General features: G+C 36.1%; 1 protein-coding gene across 6 annotated transcripts in view; it reads left to right on the forward strand.

Moving 5' to 3' along the window:
* VPS13B (vacuolar protein sorting 13 homolog B) overlaps positions 1-22548 on the forward strand; it is an 810211-nt gene that overhangs the window by 388494 nt on the left and 399169 nt on the right. For all 6 annotated transcript variants that reach the window (XM_019642540.1, XM_019642536.1, XM_019642534.1 and 3 more), the window contains exon 24: positions 15342-15562. In XM_019642540.1, coding sequence (XP_019498085.1) covers positions 15342-15562 — 221 coding nt within the window. The remainder of the gene's footprint in view (positions 1-15341; positions 15563-22548) is intronic.

A 22548-nucleotide genomic window follows, 5' to 3' on the forward strand; every position in this document is an offset into this window, starting at 1 on the left:
CCAAGTTGGCACCATCATTGCGCTCTTCCCGGGCGAGGCAGATCAGTCGCCGGCTTCTGGACGGCCGCTCACTGTGGCTGCTGGCTACACACGGTCGCCCATGGCAACCCACTGCCACAGGGGCTGCAGCCTACGCCGTCGCCGGCGACTCACGGCAACCCAGCTCCAGGTCGAGCTGCTGCTCAGCATCTCAGCTGTGGAGGGCAGTGTCACTGGCCCTCACACGTGGGATCCGAACCCGGGCACTCTGGCTTCCCAAGCCAGTTCTCAACCCTCGCGCCACTCGGCCAGCCCCATAGTTGTGTTTTTGAATGAAGGTCTTACTCATTTAGAGAGCATTTTGTTACATCTTACTTTTTTATGGAGTTTTACAATCTCTTATTCTTAAATGAAATGTTTAGACCATACCTATTTCATGTAATATTGACATATTGAAACTAAATTGGTTATTTGCCATGTGTTTCTCTCTTGTTTTTTGTTTCTCTTTTACTACCTCTTTTGTTTAAAATGTATGCATTAGTGTACCATTTCAATTCCTCTATTGGTTTTTCTAATATGTGTTTTTAAAATGGTTGCTCCAGGATTATATTATGCGTCTGAATTTATCACCCTCTACTTCAGATATATCATCCTGACTTTGTTCTGGTAAATTATAGAAAATTTGTACTAACATAGTTTTATTCTCTACCATGTTCTAGTCACACATATATACATCATCTCCATGTATCATAGCCCAACAATATGGTGTTATATTTATTGCTCTAGATAATCAGCTACCTTTTAAAGTACTTAAGAGAAGAAATGAGAAATAACACATTTATAGTTTTTTATATTAACCCACATCTTTGTCATATCCAGTGCTCTTCATTTCTTTCTGTGGGTTTTAATTACCACCTGAAGGACTTAGTATTTCTCATAAGGCCGCTTTGCTTGCCATGAATTCTCTCAGCCCTTGTTTATCTTAGAGTGTTTTTATTTCACCTTAGTATTTGGAATATAGTTTTTGTGGAATATAGGACTTTTGGTTGACACTTTATTTTTTCCTTTCATGTATTTGAATGTGATTTTCCACTGCTTTCTGAATTCCATAATTTCACTTAAAAGTCAGCTTTTTAATGTATTAGTTTTTCACTGTATATGATGAGTTATTCTTCTTTTGCTACTTTCAAGATTTTCTCTTGTTCTTTAGCTTTCAATAATTCAACTGTGATATATCTAGGTATTTATGTCTTAGTATTTATCTTATTTGGGCTTGATTAAGCTGTTTGGATGCATATATTATTATTCACCAATTTGAGCATTTTCCAGCCATTATTTCTTCAAATATTTTTCTGCTCTTTTTCCTCTTCTCTTTTTCTGTGACTTCCATTACATTTATATTAGTAGACTCAATGTTGTTCTTCAAGTCTCTCAGACTGTGTTAATTTTTCTTTAATATATATTTATTTTTTTTTAGGTTGGATAATTTCTATTGATCTGTCTTTAGATTCATTATTACTTTTATTGTGGTATCATGAATCTTCTATTGAGCTTCTCTACTAAATTTTTCATTTCAATTATACTTTTCTACTTTAAATTTTGACATTATTCTTTTTAATTTTCTTTCTCCTTATGAGATTATTTGTTGATTCATTGTTATCTTACTTTAATTAAAATTTTTTTTAGTTCTCTGAACACATTTATAATAGCTGCAGTGCTGTCCTTTGTTGTGCTACATCCAATATCTGTGGGTACTAGGTTTTTATTGACCAAAGTATTTTTTTTCCTGGAATAGGGCATACTTGCCTGTTTTTATGTCTAAAAATTTTTAAATATTGAACATTTTAGGGGTGTGTGTGTATATATTCTTCTTTTACTCCTGGGGTTAGCTTGCTGTTCCTTATATTTGTTTGCTTCTTTGTATAGTAACTTCTTGGGCTAAATCTGTTTCTTCCCAGCTGTGTGACCACTGATGTCTCTGCTCAGTTTCGTTTTGTTCTTATTATTCTTGGTTTTATTTTAACCCTGGCTTCTTAGGTATTACCCCTATATTTTCTTATTTTAGCAATAAGCCAAAATTGAACAGAGGTTGTTTCAAGTAAGTTTTTTGTCCTCTGCTGGTGGATCTGTATGTATGTACAGTTACACGTTCGGTGTTCTGGCCGTTTTCATGTTTGCCACCTTTTGCTTTTCTCTGAACCCTGCACATGTCCACTCTGCATAATGTTATCTCAAGCAGGAATATGCTTGCCCCAATCACATGTACAGTCTCAGGCTAGCAGAGTTCTAGGCCTCCCTGTTCAACCATGAGTGAGATCATAATTTCACCAACAGCACTGCTGATGTTTTCACCACAGCAAATCAGGTGACCCCTCTTTGACCATGGCAGCCAGGCCTCTAGTCTTTGTGGCCTGCTGCAAGCTTGGGGGAGATAGGTGTGGCCTCTTGCAAGGCTATTACAGACTCTAACTCTTCTACCCAATGTTCAACAGTTTTTAAAGCATAAATGCATTTCTGATTGTTTTATGGCGTCCTCTGATTTTCACAGTGCTGAATTATGTTTTGTTTTGTTTTTTAAATCAGTTATGTCCAGTTTTATAGTTTATTTTTAGAAGGAGGATTTGTTAATCTCCTTACTTGGCCATAACTGCAAATCTCATCTGATTCCTCGTCTTTTGTGAAGCCACTCATCGGTGACTAGTGCTCTTCATATGCAGCCTGGAAGTGGTTACATTTCAGTATCTCCTTAGTGCTTGACCCATTAAAAATCAGGTAACACAATGCATTGTGACTTAAAAAAAATTACCCATGACTGCTTTATATAGAAGAAGACTATTAGTGTCATGGGCATTTAGAGTTTTAATCACTGTCCAGTACATTATGTATAATAAGAAAAATGTAGAGTCACATACTCCCATGGATTCTCAATTTCTTGGAATGAAGTGCAGCCTTGGATCATTCCAACTATTTGAAATTTGAGCTTCTTTTCTGAATTTCCTGACTATGTTTTTTAAAAAATTACTTCTCGCCCTCATTGATAAGTTTTGTAAGCCTTTTATAATTCCATTCATGGCTTTCTACTCCTTATAATAGCTATTATAAACTTCCACTATTTTCTTTAAGGTTATGTGATTAGTTTCCCTACTCAACATAAACTTCCTTATTACTTTAATGAAAGCATTTTCCATCCAAACACGTTCCCACTGCAGGACCTTTGCACTTACTGTTTCCCTTCTAGAACACTTTTCTTCCAAATACCCTTATGCAGGCTGTCATTTTATCAGAGAGGCTTTACTGGACTATTCTATCTAAAAATGGCAGCACTATCTCTTGTTCCATTACCCCGCTTAATTGTTCTTAGAGCACGTAACCACCAACAACATACAATATATCATTTAATTATTAGTTTCTTTCCACAACTATTGGGTTGTCGGAAAGGTCATGAGGCATGTTTGCGACAGATGGCACTAGTTCATCTTTAGAAGTACTAAAGTCATTTGCATCTATGTTATTGCATGTCATTTGACAGCTGACAGTTCTAGCTTCATTCTAAAAAAGTTGAGCAATTTGGTTGAGTTTTGGAGATTTTACAACAAGTTGAAGATGGAAGACAAAATTGCATTTTTGCCATATTTTACTATTTTACTTTCATAAAGGGAGGAATGCATGTCAAGCTTGTGAAAAGTTGCATAAAGTTTACGGTGACATCGCTTCTCGGCCTTTTGGCTAGGATCAAGCGTAGTTTATTGTGACAATGCTCTACAAGAATGTCAGTGCCAAATGGTGGTTCAAGAAATTCCGTGCTGGTGATTTCGATCTCGAAGACGCTCCTCGGTTAGGGAGGCCCACCGAGGTTGATGACAACAAAATGAAGGCATTGATGGAGTCAAACCCATGTTACAGGACACAAGAGATTGCAGAAACATCGAACATCCATCATTCAAGCATTCATGATCACCTGAAGAAGCTGGGATACATAGCAAGCTCAATATTTGGGTTCCGCATAAACTCAAAGAAGTTCATTTCACAGCACGTATGGACATCTGCAATATGCTCATTAAATGTGAGGAAGACGATCCTTTTTTGAAGCGACTGATAACTGGTGATGAGAAGTGGATTGTTGTCAACAATGTGGTGTGCAAACGGTCTTGGTCCCGACATGATGATTCGCCTCAAGCGACATTGAAAGCAGACATTCATCAGAGGAAGGTTATGCTCTCAGTGTGGTGGGTTTTTTTTTTTTAAAGCTGAGCCATCCTGCCACTTGTTGGCAGCTGTTGGCAGCTCAGCTCAGGTCGGAAATCGAACCAGCGACCCTGTTTCTTGAGTGAGCTCTTAACCAGCTGAACCGCTCAGCTGGCCCTTCAGTGTGGTGGAATTTTAAAGGTGTTGTGTTTTTCGAGCTGCTACCAAGGAAGCAAACAATCAATTCAAATGTGTACTGTTGGCAATTGGACAGTTTGAACGAATCCATCATCCAGAAACATCCAGAGCTCATTAATTGTAAAGGAGTTGTGTCTGTCCCGACAACGAGAGACCTCACACAAGTTTGATCACCCTTCAAAAATTATTGGAGCTTGGATGGGATGTATTGCCACACCCACCATACTCGCCTGACTTTGCGCCGTCAGACTTCCACTTGTTTCGCTCTTTTTAAAACTCCTTGTGGGGTATAATGTTCAATTCAGATGAGGCTGTAAATCAGCACCTTGTTCAGTTTTTCTCAAATAAAGACAGATCCTTGTATGAAGGAGGAATTATGAAGCTCACTGAAAGATGGCAAAAGGTTATCGAACAAAACGGGCAATATATCATTGATTGATCTTTGTTCTTTATATAAGTAAATGACCTTTGAAAAACATAGACATAATACATCATGACTTTCTTGACAACCCAATAGAATGCAAACTCCATAAGTACAGCGAGTTTATATTGTTCACTGCTCTGTCCTTGAATCCTAGAATAACATCTAGCATAGTTTTTAACTCAGTAAATATTTGTTGTACAAATAAACCTACCCCATTGGAAATAGTCTTTACTCTGCTGCCAGGGTAAGGCCCAGCCATTTTCACCCATTTTTTTATTCATCACCCTCTCTTCCTCCTTTCTTTCCTTCGCAAATATTTATTGAGTACATACTATATGTTCCACATATAAGGAACTTGCTTCATTAATTATAACCTTATTGAACCCCTTATTGGCATATAAAAGCGCTAAAATTTCTATTCATCTCATAAAATTAACAAAACAAGTCTCTTAGTTGCCAAATCCAATGGAAACCTTTTAATTCTTCACGTTGTTTGTTGATTCCTTCTTGAAATTTCTTCCTGTCTTCTGGATTACCGCTGTCTTTGGTTTGTTTTCTGTGGGTCATGGCCACTTCTGAATGTCCTTCACGGGCTCCTTTTCCTCTTCCCTTTACTTAAATATAGGTGTTCTTTATATTTGTAGCTTCCCTGTGTATTCTCACTTATACCTATACCTTAGCTATCACCCTTTCACCAATGGTTTATAATCTATAAGATTATCACATGTGTGGCTTCTTTGTTCATTTCATATATGCCCTGGTATCTGTTTCACCTAGACTATCATATGACACTGGAAATATGATAGAATCTTGTGTTATAGAACAACAGGAATTTTCAGTATCCAAAATTGCTCTATTTCTAATGGCTCATTCCTAATTTTCCAGTAACACCTGTCAGCTTTAGCATGTCTTTGAAGTGGTTCACCTGAATCTTAGAACATGAAACCACATTTGTTCTAAGTTATGGATATACATGATCCCCAGAACTCAGGTTTCCTTCCATCCAGTTTCTTTCTGTATAAAGTTTTCAGGAAGTGGGACTCAGTAATACAAACTCCATTTAGATTTGGAATAGTGTTTTGAACCAGGAACTTCCTACTTTTCAAAAAAATTCTTTAAAAATAAAACCAAATAATATAAAAAGTGAAATTCGTCAGGGCTTTATCTTAACTGTCTTTAAATCAATGAAGTGCTAAGTGTTTTGGGAAAACATTTTCAGCAATTTTGCCTCATTTATAGTTGTGAAATACAGTTTATCTACAAAGTGTTAACCCTCATAATAGGAAGTAATGTATTCCTGATTATACTATTTCATATTTGAAATAAAAATCTGCCTGAGTAATACTGCATTGTGGAACTGAAGGGGAAAAAATTTGGGAGAAGATGAAAGCATCTCTTTGTAATTAGTTTCCAAAGATATTAAATGATAGGTTATGAAAGTAAAGAAATTTGAGTAGAGTATCTCCAGTATTGACCAGTAATTTGTCTTCTGCTTCTGGTGTTGTTAAAAATGAGCAACATGTGATACAGTGTAAGGAAATCCACACTATATAGTTTTCTAAAGGTCACTCAGTTCTACATTAATGCTATCTAATGAAACACCCTCCTCCCCCCACCCATTGTTTACACATGTAGCACATAATCTCAGTGATTTTTCTTTCTTGATTCATTAAATCTCTGTCATATCATCTCTTTCACATTATTTCATCTGAATCATATTAGTGTTTTGTTATTTTCTTGAGAATTAATTTATCAGTTTTCTTTTCTCTGTTGTTAATATAGAGGGTTCACACATTCATACACAAATGGAATTCTCAGTCTTCTTGCTGTATTTTTTTCTTGCTCTTTAGATAATTTCTGTGAAAATTTCTGAACTCTGCTAGCAATAAATAGTTTCTCTAAAACAAAATATCCATGTTGTAGTATTAGAACTTTTCAATTAAAAGAAAAATAATAGTCTTAAAGGTTTCAGATTAGTAGATGGTTCTGGCCTGTCATGGATGTCTGAGCATATTTTTTTGGGAGTCTCCAGAACATTATATTGCCTGATATAAATAGATTAGGTGTTTTTATTTTGTTTCCATTTTGTGTGTGTGTGTGTGTGTGTGTGTGTGTGTGTTTGTGTTTGTGTGCTTAAAAGGAATACTTATATGGTTAAAAATTTGTTTTCTTTTGGTAATATTTTTTATATTGTTTAATTGTGTGAATTTTTGTTATTACATGTAAAGACTTCATTTTCTATTGGGTTGTCAGAAAAGTCATGATGTATTTTTTTCTGTTTTTTGTTGCAAAAATGCATCATGACTTTTCTGACAACCCAATAGGTAGGGCATGCTTTTTAAAAAAGATAGTATCCATGCTAAATAAATGGACAAATAGAGTATTACCTTTAAAAATTCTTTTAAAGACTTAGAATATGATGTACCCAATTTCTGTTTATTGGTCTGAGTTCAAAGTAGAAGCAGAAGCAGAGACATATCTGAGACAGTACCAATATCATTGGGAATTTTTTTTAATCTAATGAGTTTAAATGTGGTCTCTTCAGCATAACCACCATTTAGCATTTCTTGGATAACATAAAATTTGAAAAACTATATATAGCTCACTTCCAGTTTTAAAATATGTAACCTCAAATCATTCCCAAATATTTTAAGACAAATTTGGCAAAGTCTTTTATTTTGTAAATTGCATGGAACTTTGTATAGGTTTTAAAATAATTTTAGAATTAGTTACAGATGATTTCAAGTTTGTCATTCTTGGGCAAAATATTTTAAGTTTTTTTTTTTTTCCAAGGTTTTTTATTGGTGTCTTGGGGGAGGGAAACAGCATTGGGGAACCGGGGAAGGAAAACAGACAAGTTGCTGTCCTTTTGTTCTTCAGTCTAGTTGTGGAGGACGTCACTTCACTGGCCCATGTTGGTATAGTAATCATTGCGCTCCTCCCCGGCGAGGCAGATCGGTCGCCGGCCTCTGGAAGACCGCTCACAGCAGGCTGTTGGCAGCTCACGCTGGCTGCCGGCTGCTCACTCTAGCTGCCAGACACTCACGGTAGTTCATGGCAGCCCACTGCAGCAGGGGCTGCAGCCCACGCCGTAGCCTGCGACTCATGGCAGCCCAGCTCCAGGTTGAGCTGTTGTTCAGCATCTTAGCTGTAGAGGGTGCAGCGTCACTGGCCCACATGTGGGATCCAAACCAGGGCCCTGCTGCTCAGAGCTGGTATCCCAAGCCAACTCTTAACCAACACTCCACTTGGCCGGCCCAATATTTTAAGTTTTAAGGTAGACAGAGTGCCACAGTGCCGGCACATACTATTATGCAGTCTTCATTGTTTCTAGTCAAGTTGTTGTGGACTACTATGTAGCTAGATTTGTTTATTACCTATGTCTCAATTTCAAAGTTTTTTTATATTAATTATATTAACTATATTTGGTCAATACATTTTGAAGTTCAAACTTAGGAGAAACTACCTTGTACCTTCCACTGAGTATCAGCATTCATGATTCAAATGCATATTTAGATTTCTTTAATATATGTATTTGTGGTATGATCCATTAGTAATTCACTTTTTCTTTTCTTCACTGAAAAATAAGGTGAAACTAAAAATACAATGTGATCCTGATTGTAATTCAGTGTTAGCATGTTCAGTGTTCAACAGTATAGGGGGAAAATAACTTCAAGGAAATATAACAATGTTAGTGCTAATTATTGGGAGTGACAGGGTGGAAAGTGGATTATGTCTGATTTTAATTTTTCTCCTATATATATTTTCTAAATTGTCTTTCATGAGATGTGAGTACCTCTCTAATTAGACAGTAAATATTTTCTTTTGTTTTACAATAATTGAGCTACTTATTTAAAAAGAAGTCTATGCTATACAGTGTATACTGACAATAATAATAGAATTATAAGCTCAAAAATACAAGTTATAGGAACATATTTTCCAACAAATTGGAATCCCATTAATAAATATTTATTAATATTCTGAGTGCACTTTCTAATTTTTAAATAATTTTTATCTTTCAATTACAGTTGACATACAATATGATATAAGTTTCAGGTGTACCACGTACTGATGAGACATTTATATGACTTACGAAGTGATCACCACCGATAAATCTAGTAGTCATCTGACACCATACCTAGTTATTACAATATTATTCACTACATTCCCTGTGCTATACTTTACATCCTCATGAGTATTTTGTAACTACCACTTTGTACCCCTTAATCCCCTGCCCCTTCACCTATCTCTCCAACCACACCCTATCTGGCAACCATCAAAATGATCTCTGTATCAATGAGCTTGTTTCTGTTTTATTTATTTTTTATTTTTTTATTAGTATTAGTTTCAGGTGTACAAAACAATGCAATAGTTATCCTTTTCACCCCTCACAAAGTGACAACCTCCCTTCCCCCATCCACTGCCCCGCCACCCCTGATAATACGTATCTATTACAATTCCATTGACTCAATTCCCACACTATACTCCACATCCCGTGACAGTATATATATTAAATTATAGTTGACATATAATATTCAATGGCAGCTTCAGATGTACAGTGCAGTGGTCAGGCCTCTACACCATCATGAAGTTGTCTCCCTGACAACACATGAGACCATCTGGCCCCCTAAAAAATATTTACAACATTATTATTATTTTTAAGATTTTTATTGGGGAATTGGGGGAAGGGGAACAGATAAGTTGTTGTTTTGTTCTTCAGTCTAGTTGTGGAGGATGTTGCTTCACTGGCCCAAGTTGGCACCATCATTGCGCTCTTCCCGGGTGAGGCAGATCAGTCGCCAGCTTCTGGACGGCCGCTCACTGGCAGCTGCTGGCCGCTCACGCTGGCTGCTGGCTACACACGGTAGCCCATGGCAACCCACTGCCACAGGGGCTGCAGCCTACGCCGTCGCCGGCGACTCACAGCAGCCCAGCTCCAGGTTGAGCTGTTGTTCAGCATCTTAGCTGTGGAGGGCAGTGTCACTGGCCCTCATATGTGGGATCTGAACCGGGGCCCTCTGGCGTCCCAAGCCAGTTCTTAACCATCGCGCCACTCGGCTGGCCCCACAACATTATTGATTATTTTCCCCAAACTGTGTTTTCTATCCCTGAGGCAGTATTGTAGTAACCAATTTATGTTGTCTTGTCCCTTCCTCTTCTCCCTCATCCTCCCACCCATCCCATCTAGCAATCATCAGTTTTTCCTCTGTGTCTCTGATACTATATCTGTTTACATTACTTGTTTATTCAGTTCTTTAGATTCCACATATAAGTGAGATCATATGGTATTTGTGTTTCTCTGACTGACTTATTTCACTTAGCTTAATGTTCTCTAGGTCTGTCCATATCATTGCAAATGGTATGAATTCCTTCTTCATTATAGCTGAGTAAATTCCATTGTGTAAATGTACCACAGTTTTCTTAATACAGTCATCTACCGATGGGTATTTCGATTGTTTCCAAGTCTTGGCTATTGTATACATCACTGCAATGTACATAGGGGTGCATATATTTTTTTCAATTACTGTCTTGGGTTTTTCTGGATAAATACCCAAGAGTGGAATTGCTGGGTCATAAGGTAGTTCCATTTCCAGTTTTTTGAGATACCTCCATACTGATTTCCATAGTGGACCAACAGTGCACCAGGGTTCCCTTTTCCCCACAACCTCCCCAGCACTTGTTGTGTGTTGATTTATTGATGATAACCATTCTGATCAGGGTAAGGTGGTATCTCATTGTGGTTTTTATTTGCATTTCCCTAATGATTAGTGAGGTTGAATATTTTTTCGTATGCCTGTTGGCCATCTGTATGTCCTCTTTAGAGAAATGTCTCTTCATATGCTCTGCCCATTTTTTAATTGGGTTGTTTGTTTTTTTTGGTGTTGAGTTACATGAGTGTTTTTATACATTTTGGATATTAACCCCTTATCACATATTTCGTTGACAAATATCTTCTCCCATTCAGTAGGCTTCCTTTTTCTTTAATTGATGATTTCCTTTGCTTTGAAAAACTTATAAGTTTGGTGTACTCCCATATGTTTATTTTTTCTTTTACTTCCCTTGCCCAAGGGAATATATCAGTAAAAATATTGCTCAGGGTAATGTCTACAAATTTAGTCCCTATATTTTCTTCTGAGTTTTATGGTTTCAGGTCTTACATTTAAGTCTTTAGACATTTTGAATTTGTTCTCATATATGGCATAAGAAGGAGGGCCAGTTTCATTTTTTTGCATGTGTCAGTCCAATTTTCCCAGTACCGTTTATTAAATAGACTATCTTTACCCCAGTGTAACTTCTTGCTTCCCTTGTCATAGACTAACTGACCGTATATGAATGGATTTATGTCTGGGCTCTCTATTCTGTTCCATTGATCTATGTGCCTGTTTTTATGCCAGTACCATACTGTTTTGATTACTGTAGCCTTGTAGTATGATTTGATGTTGGGTAGTTTGATACCCCCGACTTTTTTCCCATTTCTCAGGATTGCCGTGGCTATTCTGGGTCTTTGATGGTTCCAAAAAAAAGAATAAAAAACATTGAAAATAGTTTAAGTGAGCTGGGCGACAACATCAAGCACAACAACATCTTAGGAATACCAGAAAGAGAAGAGAGGGAGCAAGAGATAGAGAACATATTTGAAGTAATAATTTCTGAAAACTTCCCTAACCTGATAAAGGAAATCGACATACAAGCCCAGGAAGAGAGAGTTCCAACCAAGATGATCCCAAACAGGCCCACACCAACACACATTATAGTGAAAATGGCAAGGGTTAAGACAAAGACAGAATCCTAAAAGTAGCAAGGGACAGACAGCAAGTTACTGACAGGGGCATCCCCCGGTAAGATAATCAGCTGACTTTTCTACAGAAACTCTGCAGGCCAGAAGGGAGTGGCAGGAGGTCTTCAAAGCGATGAAAAAACAAAGGCCTACAACCTAGATTGCTTTATCCAGCAAGGCTATCATTTAAAATTGAAGGAGAGATAAAGAGCTTCCTAGAAAAGAATAAGCTAAAGGAATTCATTACCACCAACCCAGCATTGCAGGAAATGTTAAAAGGGCTTCTAAGCAGAAGAAAGAGAAAAACAATATAATTAATAAAGACTAGAAAAACAAATAACATAATGGCAATAACTATGTACCTCTCAATAATCACGTTAAATGTAAATGGATTAAATGCCCCAATAAAAGACATAGGGTGGCTGAATGGATAAGAAAGCAAGACCCTTGCATATGCTGTATACCAGAGACTCACGTCAGATCAAAAGACACAAACAGGCTGAAAGTAAAGGGATGGGGTAAAATATTTCATACAAATGGAAATGAGAAAAAAGCTGGAGTAGCTATACTTATATCAGACAAAATGGACTTTAAATTGAAGAACATAATAAAGGACAAAGAAGGGCGCTACAGGAAGTCACACCGCCGATTTGAGCTGAGGCTTCTGCCTTCGATGCTCCAGCAGCTCGGGCTGCTCTCTCGGCGTCCATGAGGTACAGGGAGCGAGCTGGGGAACATTCTCTGATCTGCTCTGTGAGGCCCCGTGTCTCAGCAGCTGCCGGTGCGGGCTGCACCTCCGCGCGTCTCGCCTCCCTCTTCTCCCACTCGCCCAGTCTGCCCACCTTCCAGTAATCGGCGTGCAAGTCTCTTGGCTGCTCCGTGTGATGAGTAGAGGTTTGTTTGAAGAGTTACAGCAGGTCAAATTACGGAGATTTCCAGGGGAGAACTCAGGGAGCCCTCCTCACAGCCACCATTTTCCCTGAAGCTCAGTTTGTTTCTGTTTTGATCATTTATTGGGTTGTCGGAAAAGTCATGACGCATTTTTGCAATGAAAAACAAAAAAATATGTCATGACTTTTCTGACAACCCAATATTTTGCTCTCTAGATTCCACATATAAGTGAAGTCATATGACATTTGCTTTTCTCTGACTTATTCCACTCAGCACAATATCCTTAGGTCCATCCAGGTTGTTGCAGATAGCAAGATTTCATTCTTTTTAATGGCTTAGTAGTATCCTATTATATAGATGTACCACTTCTTTTTTATCCATTCATTCATCAATGGACACACAGATTGCCTCCATATCTTGGCCATTGTAAATAATGCTGCAGTGAACAAATGGATGCACATGTCCCTTCAAAGCTGTGTTTTGGGTTTCTTAGGATGAATACTCAGAAGTGAGATTACTGGATCCTTCTTTGTCTCTTGTTACAGGCTTTGTATTAAAGTCTATTTTGTCTGGTTTTATTCTTGCTAACCCAGCTTCGTTTTTTCGTTTCAATTTTCATGAAATATCTTTTCCATTCCTTTACATTCAGCCTGCATATGTCTTTTGATCTGAAATGAGTCTCTTATAAGCAGCATACCTAAGGTTTTTGTTTTCTTATCTTGTCAGCTACTCCATGACTTTTGATTGGAGCATTTAATCCATTTACATTTAAAGTAATTGTTGATAGATATGTAGTTATTGCCATTTAGTTAGTCATATTTTTAATCTTTTTCTCCTCCTCCTCTAAAAAGTCTCTTTAACATTTCTTGTAATACTGGTTTGGTGGTGATGAACACCTTTAACTTTTCCTTGTCTGGGAAGTTCTGTATCTTTCCTTCAATTTTAAATGATAGTCCTGCTGGGTAGACTAGTCTTGCTAGTACGTCCTTGCTTTTCATTACTTTGAATATTTCATGGCAATCCCTTCTGGCCTACAAAGTTTCTGTTGGGAAATCAGCTGATAGTCTATGGAAGCTCCCTTGTAGGTAAGTAACTGCTTTTCCCTTGCTCTTTTTAAGATTCTTTCTTTGTCTTTAACCTTTGGCATATTAATTATGATGTGTCTTGGTGTGGGCCTCTTTGGGTTCATCTTGTTTGGGACTCTCTGCTTTTCCTGGACTTGTATGTCTATTTCCGTTGCCAGGTTATGGAAGTTTTTCACTGTTATTTCTGCAAATAGGTTTTCTTTTAGTTCCTTGCTCTCTCTCTTCTCCTTCTGGTATACCCCTGTGATGCAAATGTTGTTAAGCTTGGTGTTGTTCCAGAGACCCCTTAAACTATCCTCAGTTTTTTTTTTGGGGGGGGATTTTTTTTTCTTTCTGATGTGCTGATTAGGTGTTCTCTGCTACTTCCAAATTGCTGATTCAATTTTTGATTAATCTATTTTTGATTCCCTCTAATGTATTCTTAATTTTAGTTACTATATTCTTCATTTGTGACTGGTTCTTTTTTATGTTTCCTGTTTGTTGAATTTCTTCCTGAGATCACTGAGCATCCTTATAACCAGTGTTTTGAACTCTGCATCTAGTAGATTGGTTGTCTGCATTTTGTTTAGTTCTTTTTCTGGAGTTTTTTCTGTACTTTCATTTGGGACATTATTCTTTATCTCTGCATTTTTGGCTGTCTTCCTGCATTTGTTTCTTTGTATTTAGTAGGACTGCTATGTCTCCCCATCTTAGTAGAGTGGCCTTATTTCATATGTTTGCTGTGGGGCCCAATGGTGCAGTCTCCCTGGTCACCTCAGCCAGGTGCTCCAGGTGTGTCCCTTTTGTGGGTTGTGTGTGCCCTCCTGTTGTAGTTGAGCCTGGTTGCTATTTGCACATCAATGGAGAGGATTGTGAGTACACTTTTAAAAATCATTTCCCAAAGCAACTTTTCTATAGCCACAAAAAAAAAAAGATGACTTTATCTCATAAGTTTATAATAATGAATTAATTTCTGATAAGTTAATAAAAATAAATAGTATAAAAAAGGAAAGAACATTTTGCACTTAATACCTGAGGTTTATGAATGCTTACATTTTTTCACATACATTTTATTTAAAAATAACATATTATGTATGGGAATCACCAAGGGAAGGTACTGAAATGTATCTTGGGTCTTATCACCAGAGGTTCTGTTTAAATAGGTCTAAAGTAGAAACCAGGATTCTGTATTTTAAATAAGCACTGGATGATTCTAGTGCAGGTGGTCTGTCAGACCATAGTAGATGGTTTGTTCTTTTCCTTCATTTCAGCCAAATCTGTGTGTGATCACCTTGAGTCCATGCAAAAATTATTGTATTGGGCTGTCGAAAAGTCATGACGCATTTTTGCAATGAAAAACATAGAAAAAATACGTCATGACATAAATAAAATATTCCAACAACCCAATATTTTTCTAATTTCATGCATTCTCTGTGGCCTCTAAGACATAGCCCACACATCCCCAGCAGTTGCACAGCACAACCTCCTAGAGTAAGGGAAGAAGAGGTTTGAACTTCTATTTATAGTTTTACCCCATTTCCCTCATTTCTATTTCTGTATGTTTTATATTGTACATAATTTATTGGTATAATAATATGTTATTATAAATATAAACGTATACCATTTAAAAAGGTAACTTTTATGTAGCATGCAAACTGTTTCGCTTGTTAGTCCTGGGATACTGTATTCACTTTTAATGATACAGTATTACAAATTTTATATTTCAAATTTAGACAATAGACAAGTTACTATCAAGTACAATTAAGTGACAACTAAATGTTTGTATATGTGCTTTCCTAACCTCTTTTGTCCCCTTTAACAGGTGATGCTTTTCCTTGGACTATCAGCTTACATCATTTCAGTGTATATAGCCTTTTTGGAAAACAAGTGACACTTTGCCTAGTGGAACCTATGGGTTGTACCTCTACTCTAGCTGTTACATCTCAAAAACTACTCACTGCAGGACCTGATACGAGGCATTCATTTGTTGTCTGTCTCCATGTTGACCTAGAGTCACTTGAGATAAAATGCTCGAACCCCCAGGTTGGTACATTTGATTTATGAAAAGAAATTTAAATAATGTGATTTCATAACAGTTGTTATCCATTTTGTTACAGAGTTTCTCTTCTATTAAGCCTCCTAAATTGTTTTTAACAAGACCATCAAGATCAAAATGGTTAGATTAAGAATTTCTTTGAAGCTCTCTCAAGTTTTGTAATTTAAACTCTTCTGAAAATGTAATGGTGGCAGCATAAATTCATCTTTGGCTGATGGAATGAAATCAGTTGCAGATGTCAAGTTTTTAAACACTGATGAACTCCTTTCCCATCAGACTGGAAGAGTCTGTTGAAGTGTTCAAATGTAATTTTCAATCCGATTATCACCCAGAACTTCTGTTGCTCAACATTTAGTGTTTTTTTTTAAAAGCACTGTTTACTATTGTAAAAAGGTATTTTGTTCATTCCATAGCATTTTAGTTAGTATAGGCCAAATGTGATGTATTCTACAGTTTTACAATTTAATATTAATTGGGATCACCTAGGTTTGTACAAATTACTAACTGCATACAATTTAACGCTTGCTTCTTTTACCTCAAGCCGACTATAGTATATTTTCTACATAGTTTATCATTGTTGAATGCTATTTTATATTTTATTTTTAAAAGAATACTTTTTAGAATGTTATTGGGTCTGACAGGTCAGTATTGATAAATCTGTGTTTATCCCATCATTAGTGGTTATAAGCCAGTTTTAAAAGTGTTTTTTAAAGTGGGTGCAAATATGAGTGTGTATTTTATAGAGCCTCCTTACTGATACCACCCTCCTCCATTCTCCTCTTCCCCCTCCCTCCCTCCCCGTACTGTGTATTATACAGTTTGGTTTAATTTATGTATATGAATATTAGTGCATCTTGAAAAGATTAACCTGCTTTATATTGGTGATGCCCTTATTATAAAAATAAATGTAATTAAAATTATGAAAAGGCAGCTAAATTAACCACTGTTATAAGAACTGGAAGCTTGTCCTCTATTATAAGTCATATTTTTTATAAGTCATACTTTTAACAATATTAACATTCTAGTTTAATGGCCATTTGCCCTTCTATTATGACCCACAGTGGTATAAAAGAGAACAATTATGAAATGACTTATCCTTTCATAGATTATTCTCTGAATGCTATTGCTGATGGTTGCTGAAAAACATTTTCCAGAGGCAGGGAAAGTGTTATGGGTTGAATTTTATACCCCCCAAAATATATGTTGAATTCCTAACCCCCAGTATTTCAGTGCGTGACCTTATCTAGTAATAGGGTACTTAGAGAGATAATCAAGTTAAAATGAGGTCATTAGGGTAAGCCCTAATACACTGTGGTTATAAAAAGGGGAAATTTGAAGGTAGACACACACAGAGGAAAATCAGTGTGAAGACACATGGGGAGAGAGCAATGTGAAGATGGAGCCACAGATACGATTGATTTATCTGCAAGCCAAAGAACACAAGGATTGCTGGCTACCACCAGAAACAAGGAAGAGAGGAAATGAAGGATTCTACTGAGCATCTCAGAGGGATGATGGCCTGCTTGTACCTGATTAGGGACTTAACCTCCACAACAAGGAAAGAATAAATTTCTGTTGTTTTAAATCAACAAGTTTATAATACTTGTGATAGCAGCTCTGTCAAAAAGATTGTACAGAGACAGATTCACTTCCTTTAGATCCTCAGAAGTTGTTAAAAAGGAAAGCATAAAAGATCCAGTTCTAGCATGGAGGCAGAAGTGTACATCACCCCATTCATCCCACTTATTATTTCTATATACTCTGGGGGAAAAAACAAAAAACTGACAACATAAATGAATGTTCCCTATTTGTTTTAAAATAATCGAATTGCAAAAATAACTTTAAAGCAGCCATTATCATTTTTTCCTTGAGGTGTATGGGAAGGCACACTGAATGAAAAAAGTTAAGAATTCTCAATGGAGAAACAAAGTATAAAAAGAATCAACTGAATTTCAGAATTAAAAACATAGTACTTGAAATAAAAAACCATACCTGGGCCGGCCGAGTGGTGTGATGGTTAAGAACTGGCTTGGGATGCCAGAGGGCCCCGGTTCGGATCCCACATATGAGGGCCAGTGACACTGCCCTCCACAGCTAAGATGCTGAACAACAGCTCAACCTGGAGCTGGGCTGCCGTGAGTCGCCGGCGACGGCGTAGGCTGCAGTCCCTGTGGCAGTGGGTTGCCATGGGCTACCATGTGTAGCCAGCAGCCAGCGTGAGCGGCCGTCCAGAAGCCGGCGACTGATCTGCCTCGCTGGGAAGAGCTCAATGATGGTGCCAACTTGGGCCAGTGAAGCAGCGTCCTCCACAACTAGACTGAAGAACAAAACGACAGCAACTTGTCTGTTCCCCTTCCCCCAATTCCCCAGCGCTGTTCCCATCCCCCCAATTCCCCAATAAAAATCTTTAAAAAAAAAAAACATACCATATGGGCTTAGTAGTGGCCTGCATATGACAGAAGAATCACTGAACTTGAACATGGAGCATAAAAATTTTGAATTTGAAAAAATGAGAGAAAAATTATATTTTAAAAAAGATCAGAGCCTCAGTGGCTCTAGGACAAAATGTTCTATATGTGTAATTGGAGTTCCAGAAAGTCAATAGAAAGATTGGGTCAGGAAAAAAAATGAAGAAACAATTGCAGGAAACTTCCCAAATTTGAAGAAAGAGATAGGTTTTTACATGAACATGAAGTTCACCCAATTCTAAGCATGTTTATTTTTGAGGATAGAGCCAAGGAAAACATATTCTGACTCACTGTGATTAAAATAAAGAAAACCAAAGGTAAATTTTTTAGAAATCTTGAGAGCAGCCACAAGAAGACATATTATGTACAGGTTTACAATAATTTGAATTAATACAGATTTCTCATGCAAAACTATAGAGGACAGAAGACATTGAAACAATACCTTTAAAGTGCTGACAGAAGAAAACTGTCAAGGCAGTGAAGATAACCACAGAAATCAAAATTAAATGAAGACACTGTAGATGAAGGTAAACTAAGGGGATTTGTATATCAGCAGCTCTACTATACAAGAAACACTAAAGGAAGTTCTTCAGGATAAAGGAGTGTGATACCCTATAAAAACTTGAATCTTCAGAAATAATGGACAACCATTGGAAATAATAGCTTAGTAAATATTTTTAAAATTGTTTTAAATATTTATGACTGTGGAAACCAAACTGTATAATGTCTACTGGGGCTTTCAGTAATTTAGATGTAATACAGAAGACAACCAGATCATTAAGGTTAGTGGGAGATGAGCCAAGGTGACCTATGTGGTTGACAGATTTCTAAATCTCATGTGAAGTGGTACACTATAAACTCTAACTAGTCTGCAAAAGTTTTTATGTATTATAACCTCCTAGAATTACTAAAAATATGCAAAATTACAAAAATATAGCCAAAAGCCAATAGATGAACTAAAATACTAAAAAACATTCAGATAATCTAAAGAAAGTCAAGAAATGATAACAGAGTTACAAAAACCAGAGGTTAGAAGCAAAAAAATAAAATAAAATGATAGGGGCTGAACCAACTTTATCAGTGAACACATTAAATGTTAATAATCTTAATTAGGAGTGTTTACACCAGAAGTCAGCAAACAAAAGCCTGCAGGTCAAATTTGGGGAAACCTATGTTTTTTAAATTGTATGTGGTTTCTGTCACGCTACAACTGCAGAAATAAGTAGCAGCAACAGAGAACAACATGGCTTACAAAGCCTGTATCATTTAGTTTCTGACTCGTTACAGAAAAAATTTGCTGACTCCTGGCCCAGCTACTCCTATTAAAAGACAGAAATTTGTATAGTGGGGAAAAAAGCAAGACTCTGCTATATATTGGCTAAAAGGAAACACTTGAAATTTAAAGAAACAATATGAATAAATGCATAGGAAAAAATATACCATACAAACAGCATGAAAAGACTTGACTTGCTTATTCTATATCAAATAAAGTAAACAAAGAAAAATATTATTAGAGACAAAAAGGTCATGATACAAAAAGGGACGTAATTAAAGGAAAAAATAGATGATTCTGTTCAATCATAGTAGGAAATTTTTATGCCATTTCTTCAGGGATTATAAAACAACTACATGAAAATTGGAGATATTGAAAATATGAAAAAAGTAGATAATACTGCAGTTGTAGTAGGAAATTTTTATAACATCTTTCTCAGCCATTGACAAAACAACTAGATAAAAATAAGTAATTGGAGATATAGAAAATTTGAAAAATAGTATGAACTCGCCTTGATCTAATTGACATTTATAGAACACTATGTCCAGCAACTGGAATGCACATTTTTTTTCAGGTGCACATGGTTTCATTATGTTTACGAAGATCAAATTTAATACAGTATATTATTGAACTACCATCAAATTATACTAGAAATCAATAATAAATTATCGGGACCTTAAACAACATGCTTTTAAATAATCTATGACTCAAAAACAAAATCTCTTGAAAATAAGAAAACATTTTGGTTGAATGACAATAAAAAAAGTGGATACGGCTAAGGCAGTGTTTTGAGGGAAACTTGATTTTAAATACTTGTATTACAAAGGAAGAAACATCTTAATTCATCCACTTAAGGTTCCACTTTAGGAAACTAAGAAAAGTAAAAGGGAAACCCAAAGTAAACAAAAGGAAGACAATATTAAAGATAAGAGCAGAGATGACTGGAACAGTAAAAAGAGAGAGAGAATGCAAACCACCAATATCAGAAATGAAGGCAGAGTTTATCATCACAGAGCCTACGTACATCAAAAGTATAGTAAGAGACTAATGAACAACTGTATGCCAAAAAACTACAATTTAGATGAAATAGAGATTTTTATTTTAAAATAACTATACAAAATGATACAAGAAAAAATAGAAAAACTGAATACCCCTATATATCTTTTAAAGAAACTAAATGTGATAACAAAAATTTTCCCATAAAGAAAACTTCAGGCCCAGATGGGTGAATTCTATAAAACAATCAAAGAAAAAAAAAAAAGAAATATTTAACATGATTTTTTTTCCAAAGAAAATGAAGGTTCCTGCACAACTTGTTTTATGAAGCCAGCATAACCCTATTACCAAATCCTGAAAAAGATGTTACAAAAGAAGGAATTAGAAATCAATATCTCACATGAAAATAGATGTAAATTTTTTTAACCAAATATTAGCAAATCAATAATATATATAAAAAAGAAAATACATAATGACCAAGTAGAATTCATTTTAGAAATGCAAGTTTGGTTCAATAGTCAAATCACTCAGTGTAATCCACCATATTAATAAAACAATGGAGAAAAATCATATGATAATCTCAATAGATGCAGGTAAAACACTTGACAAAATTTAACACCCATTCATTATAAAAACTCAGCAAATTATAAGTATTGGGAACTTTTTCAAACTGATAAAGGACTTGTATAAGAAAGCGTATATCATACTTTATGTTAAAATTGTGTATTGTTTCCTACTGAGATCAGGAAAAAGCCCAAAATGACTGCTTTCGTCACCTATTATATCGTATTGGACATCCCAGTCATTGCAATAAATCAAGCAAAAGAAATAAAAGGCATAAAACAAAAAGTAAAACTGTTGCTATTTGCATACAGAATATTTCATAGAAAATTCCAAAGGAACCTAAGAAACTATTGCTAGAACTAATAAATTTACCAATGTTGCAGGTTTGAAGATTATTGTATAAAAATCTATTGTATTTTGATATACTACCTGCAAACAATTGGAAAATGGAATGAAATCAGTTGCGTTTACATGGGTGACAAGAACCATAAACAAATGAATAAAACAAAAGGTGTTTAAGATCTCTACTCTGAAAACCACAAAGGATTACTGAGAGAGCTTAAAGAACACCTACTTGGGGAGATATACATGTTCATAGGTTGGAAGACTCAAAGATATTGGGTATAATCAGGTTTAACAATATTTTCTGTTTGAAAGACACATTAAGATAACAGAAAGCAGACACTTGGAGAAACTATTTGCAACACATTTATCAAACTGTTGTCCAGAATAAAAATCCCTTTCTATTCATTAACTTGAAGACAAAGAACAGTAAATAAAATAACATGCCGACAAAGAATGGAGAAGAGATTTGAACATAAACTGCATAATGCCAGGTCAGTAAGCACATGAAATGTTGTTAACAACACGTGAATGTTGTTATTCATCAGGGAAAAACAAAAAACATGAAGACATACCAAACACACCTGTTGGATTGGCTAAAAAAAGAGATTGCATTGTGAGCCTACTAGAACTCTTTGAATACTGCTGGGAGGAATGTAAAAATTATAGCAACTTCAGAAGAAACCTGGAAACTCCTGAAAAAGAACATGCACCTACCATACGACCCAGCCATTCTTTCCTGATATTTTCTCAGAGAAACAAAAATATATGTCCACACAGAGTTTTACCCAAATATATTTGGCAGCTTTATTTGTGTAGCCAAAAACTAAACACACCCCAAATGTTCATCAGTAGGTGAATAATTAAACAAACTATGGCCTAGCTACATAATGTAATACTACTCGGCCATTAAAAGACAGAATTATTGATAAAATGTAACTTGGATGAATATTGCAATCGTTATGCTAAGTGAAGGAAGTCAGACTAAAAAGAGTATTTACTGTATAATTCAATTTATGTAAAATGTTAGAATATACAAGCTACAGCATTGTGTCAAAGCAGGGACGGAAGGAGGAGGGAGTAATAGGAAGGACAGATTACAAAGGGATATGAAGAAACTTTTGGAGATAATAGATACAAAAATTTTATTATATTTAGTAGAAGCTTAGTCCCTGTATGATTGACAGCTAACTGCTATTTGAAGTGGTCTCCCAGAGATCTTATGTTTTAGAGACTTTTGAAAGATTATTATTAATATAACCTTGGGAGGATTGCACCACTCCGCATATCCTGGTTATCCATAGCCATCCAGCTGAAAATAAAATTGTTA

This window comes from Hipposideros armiger, unplaced genomic scaffold, assembly GCF_001890085.2.
Source record: "Hipposideros armiger isolate ML-2016 unplaced genomic scaffold, ASM189008v1 scaffold_70, whole genome shotgun sequence".
NCBI classification, from domain to species: Eukaryota; Metazoa; Chordata; class Mammalia; order Chiroptera; family Hipposideridae; genus Hipposideros; species Hipposideros armiger.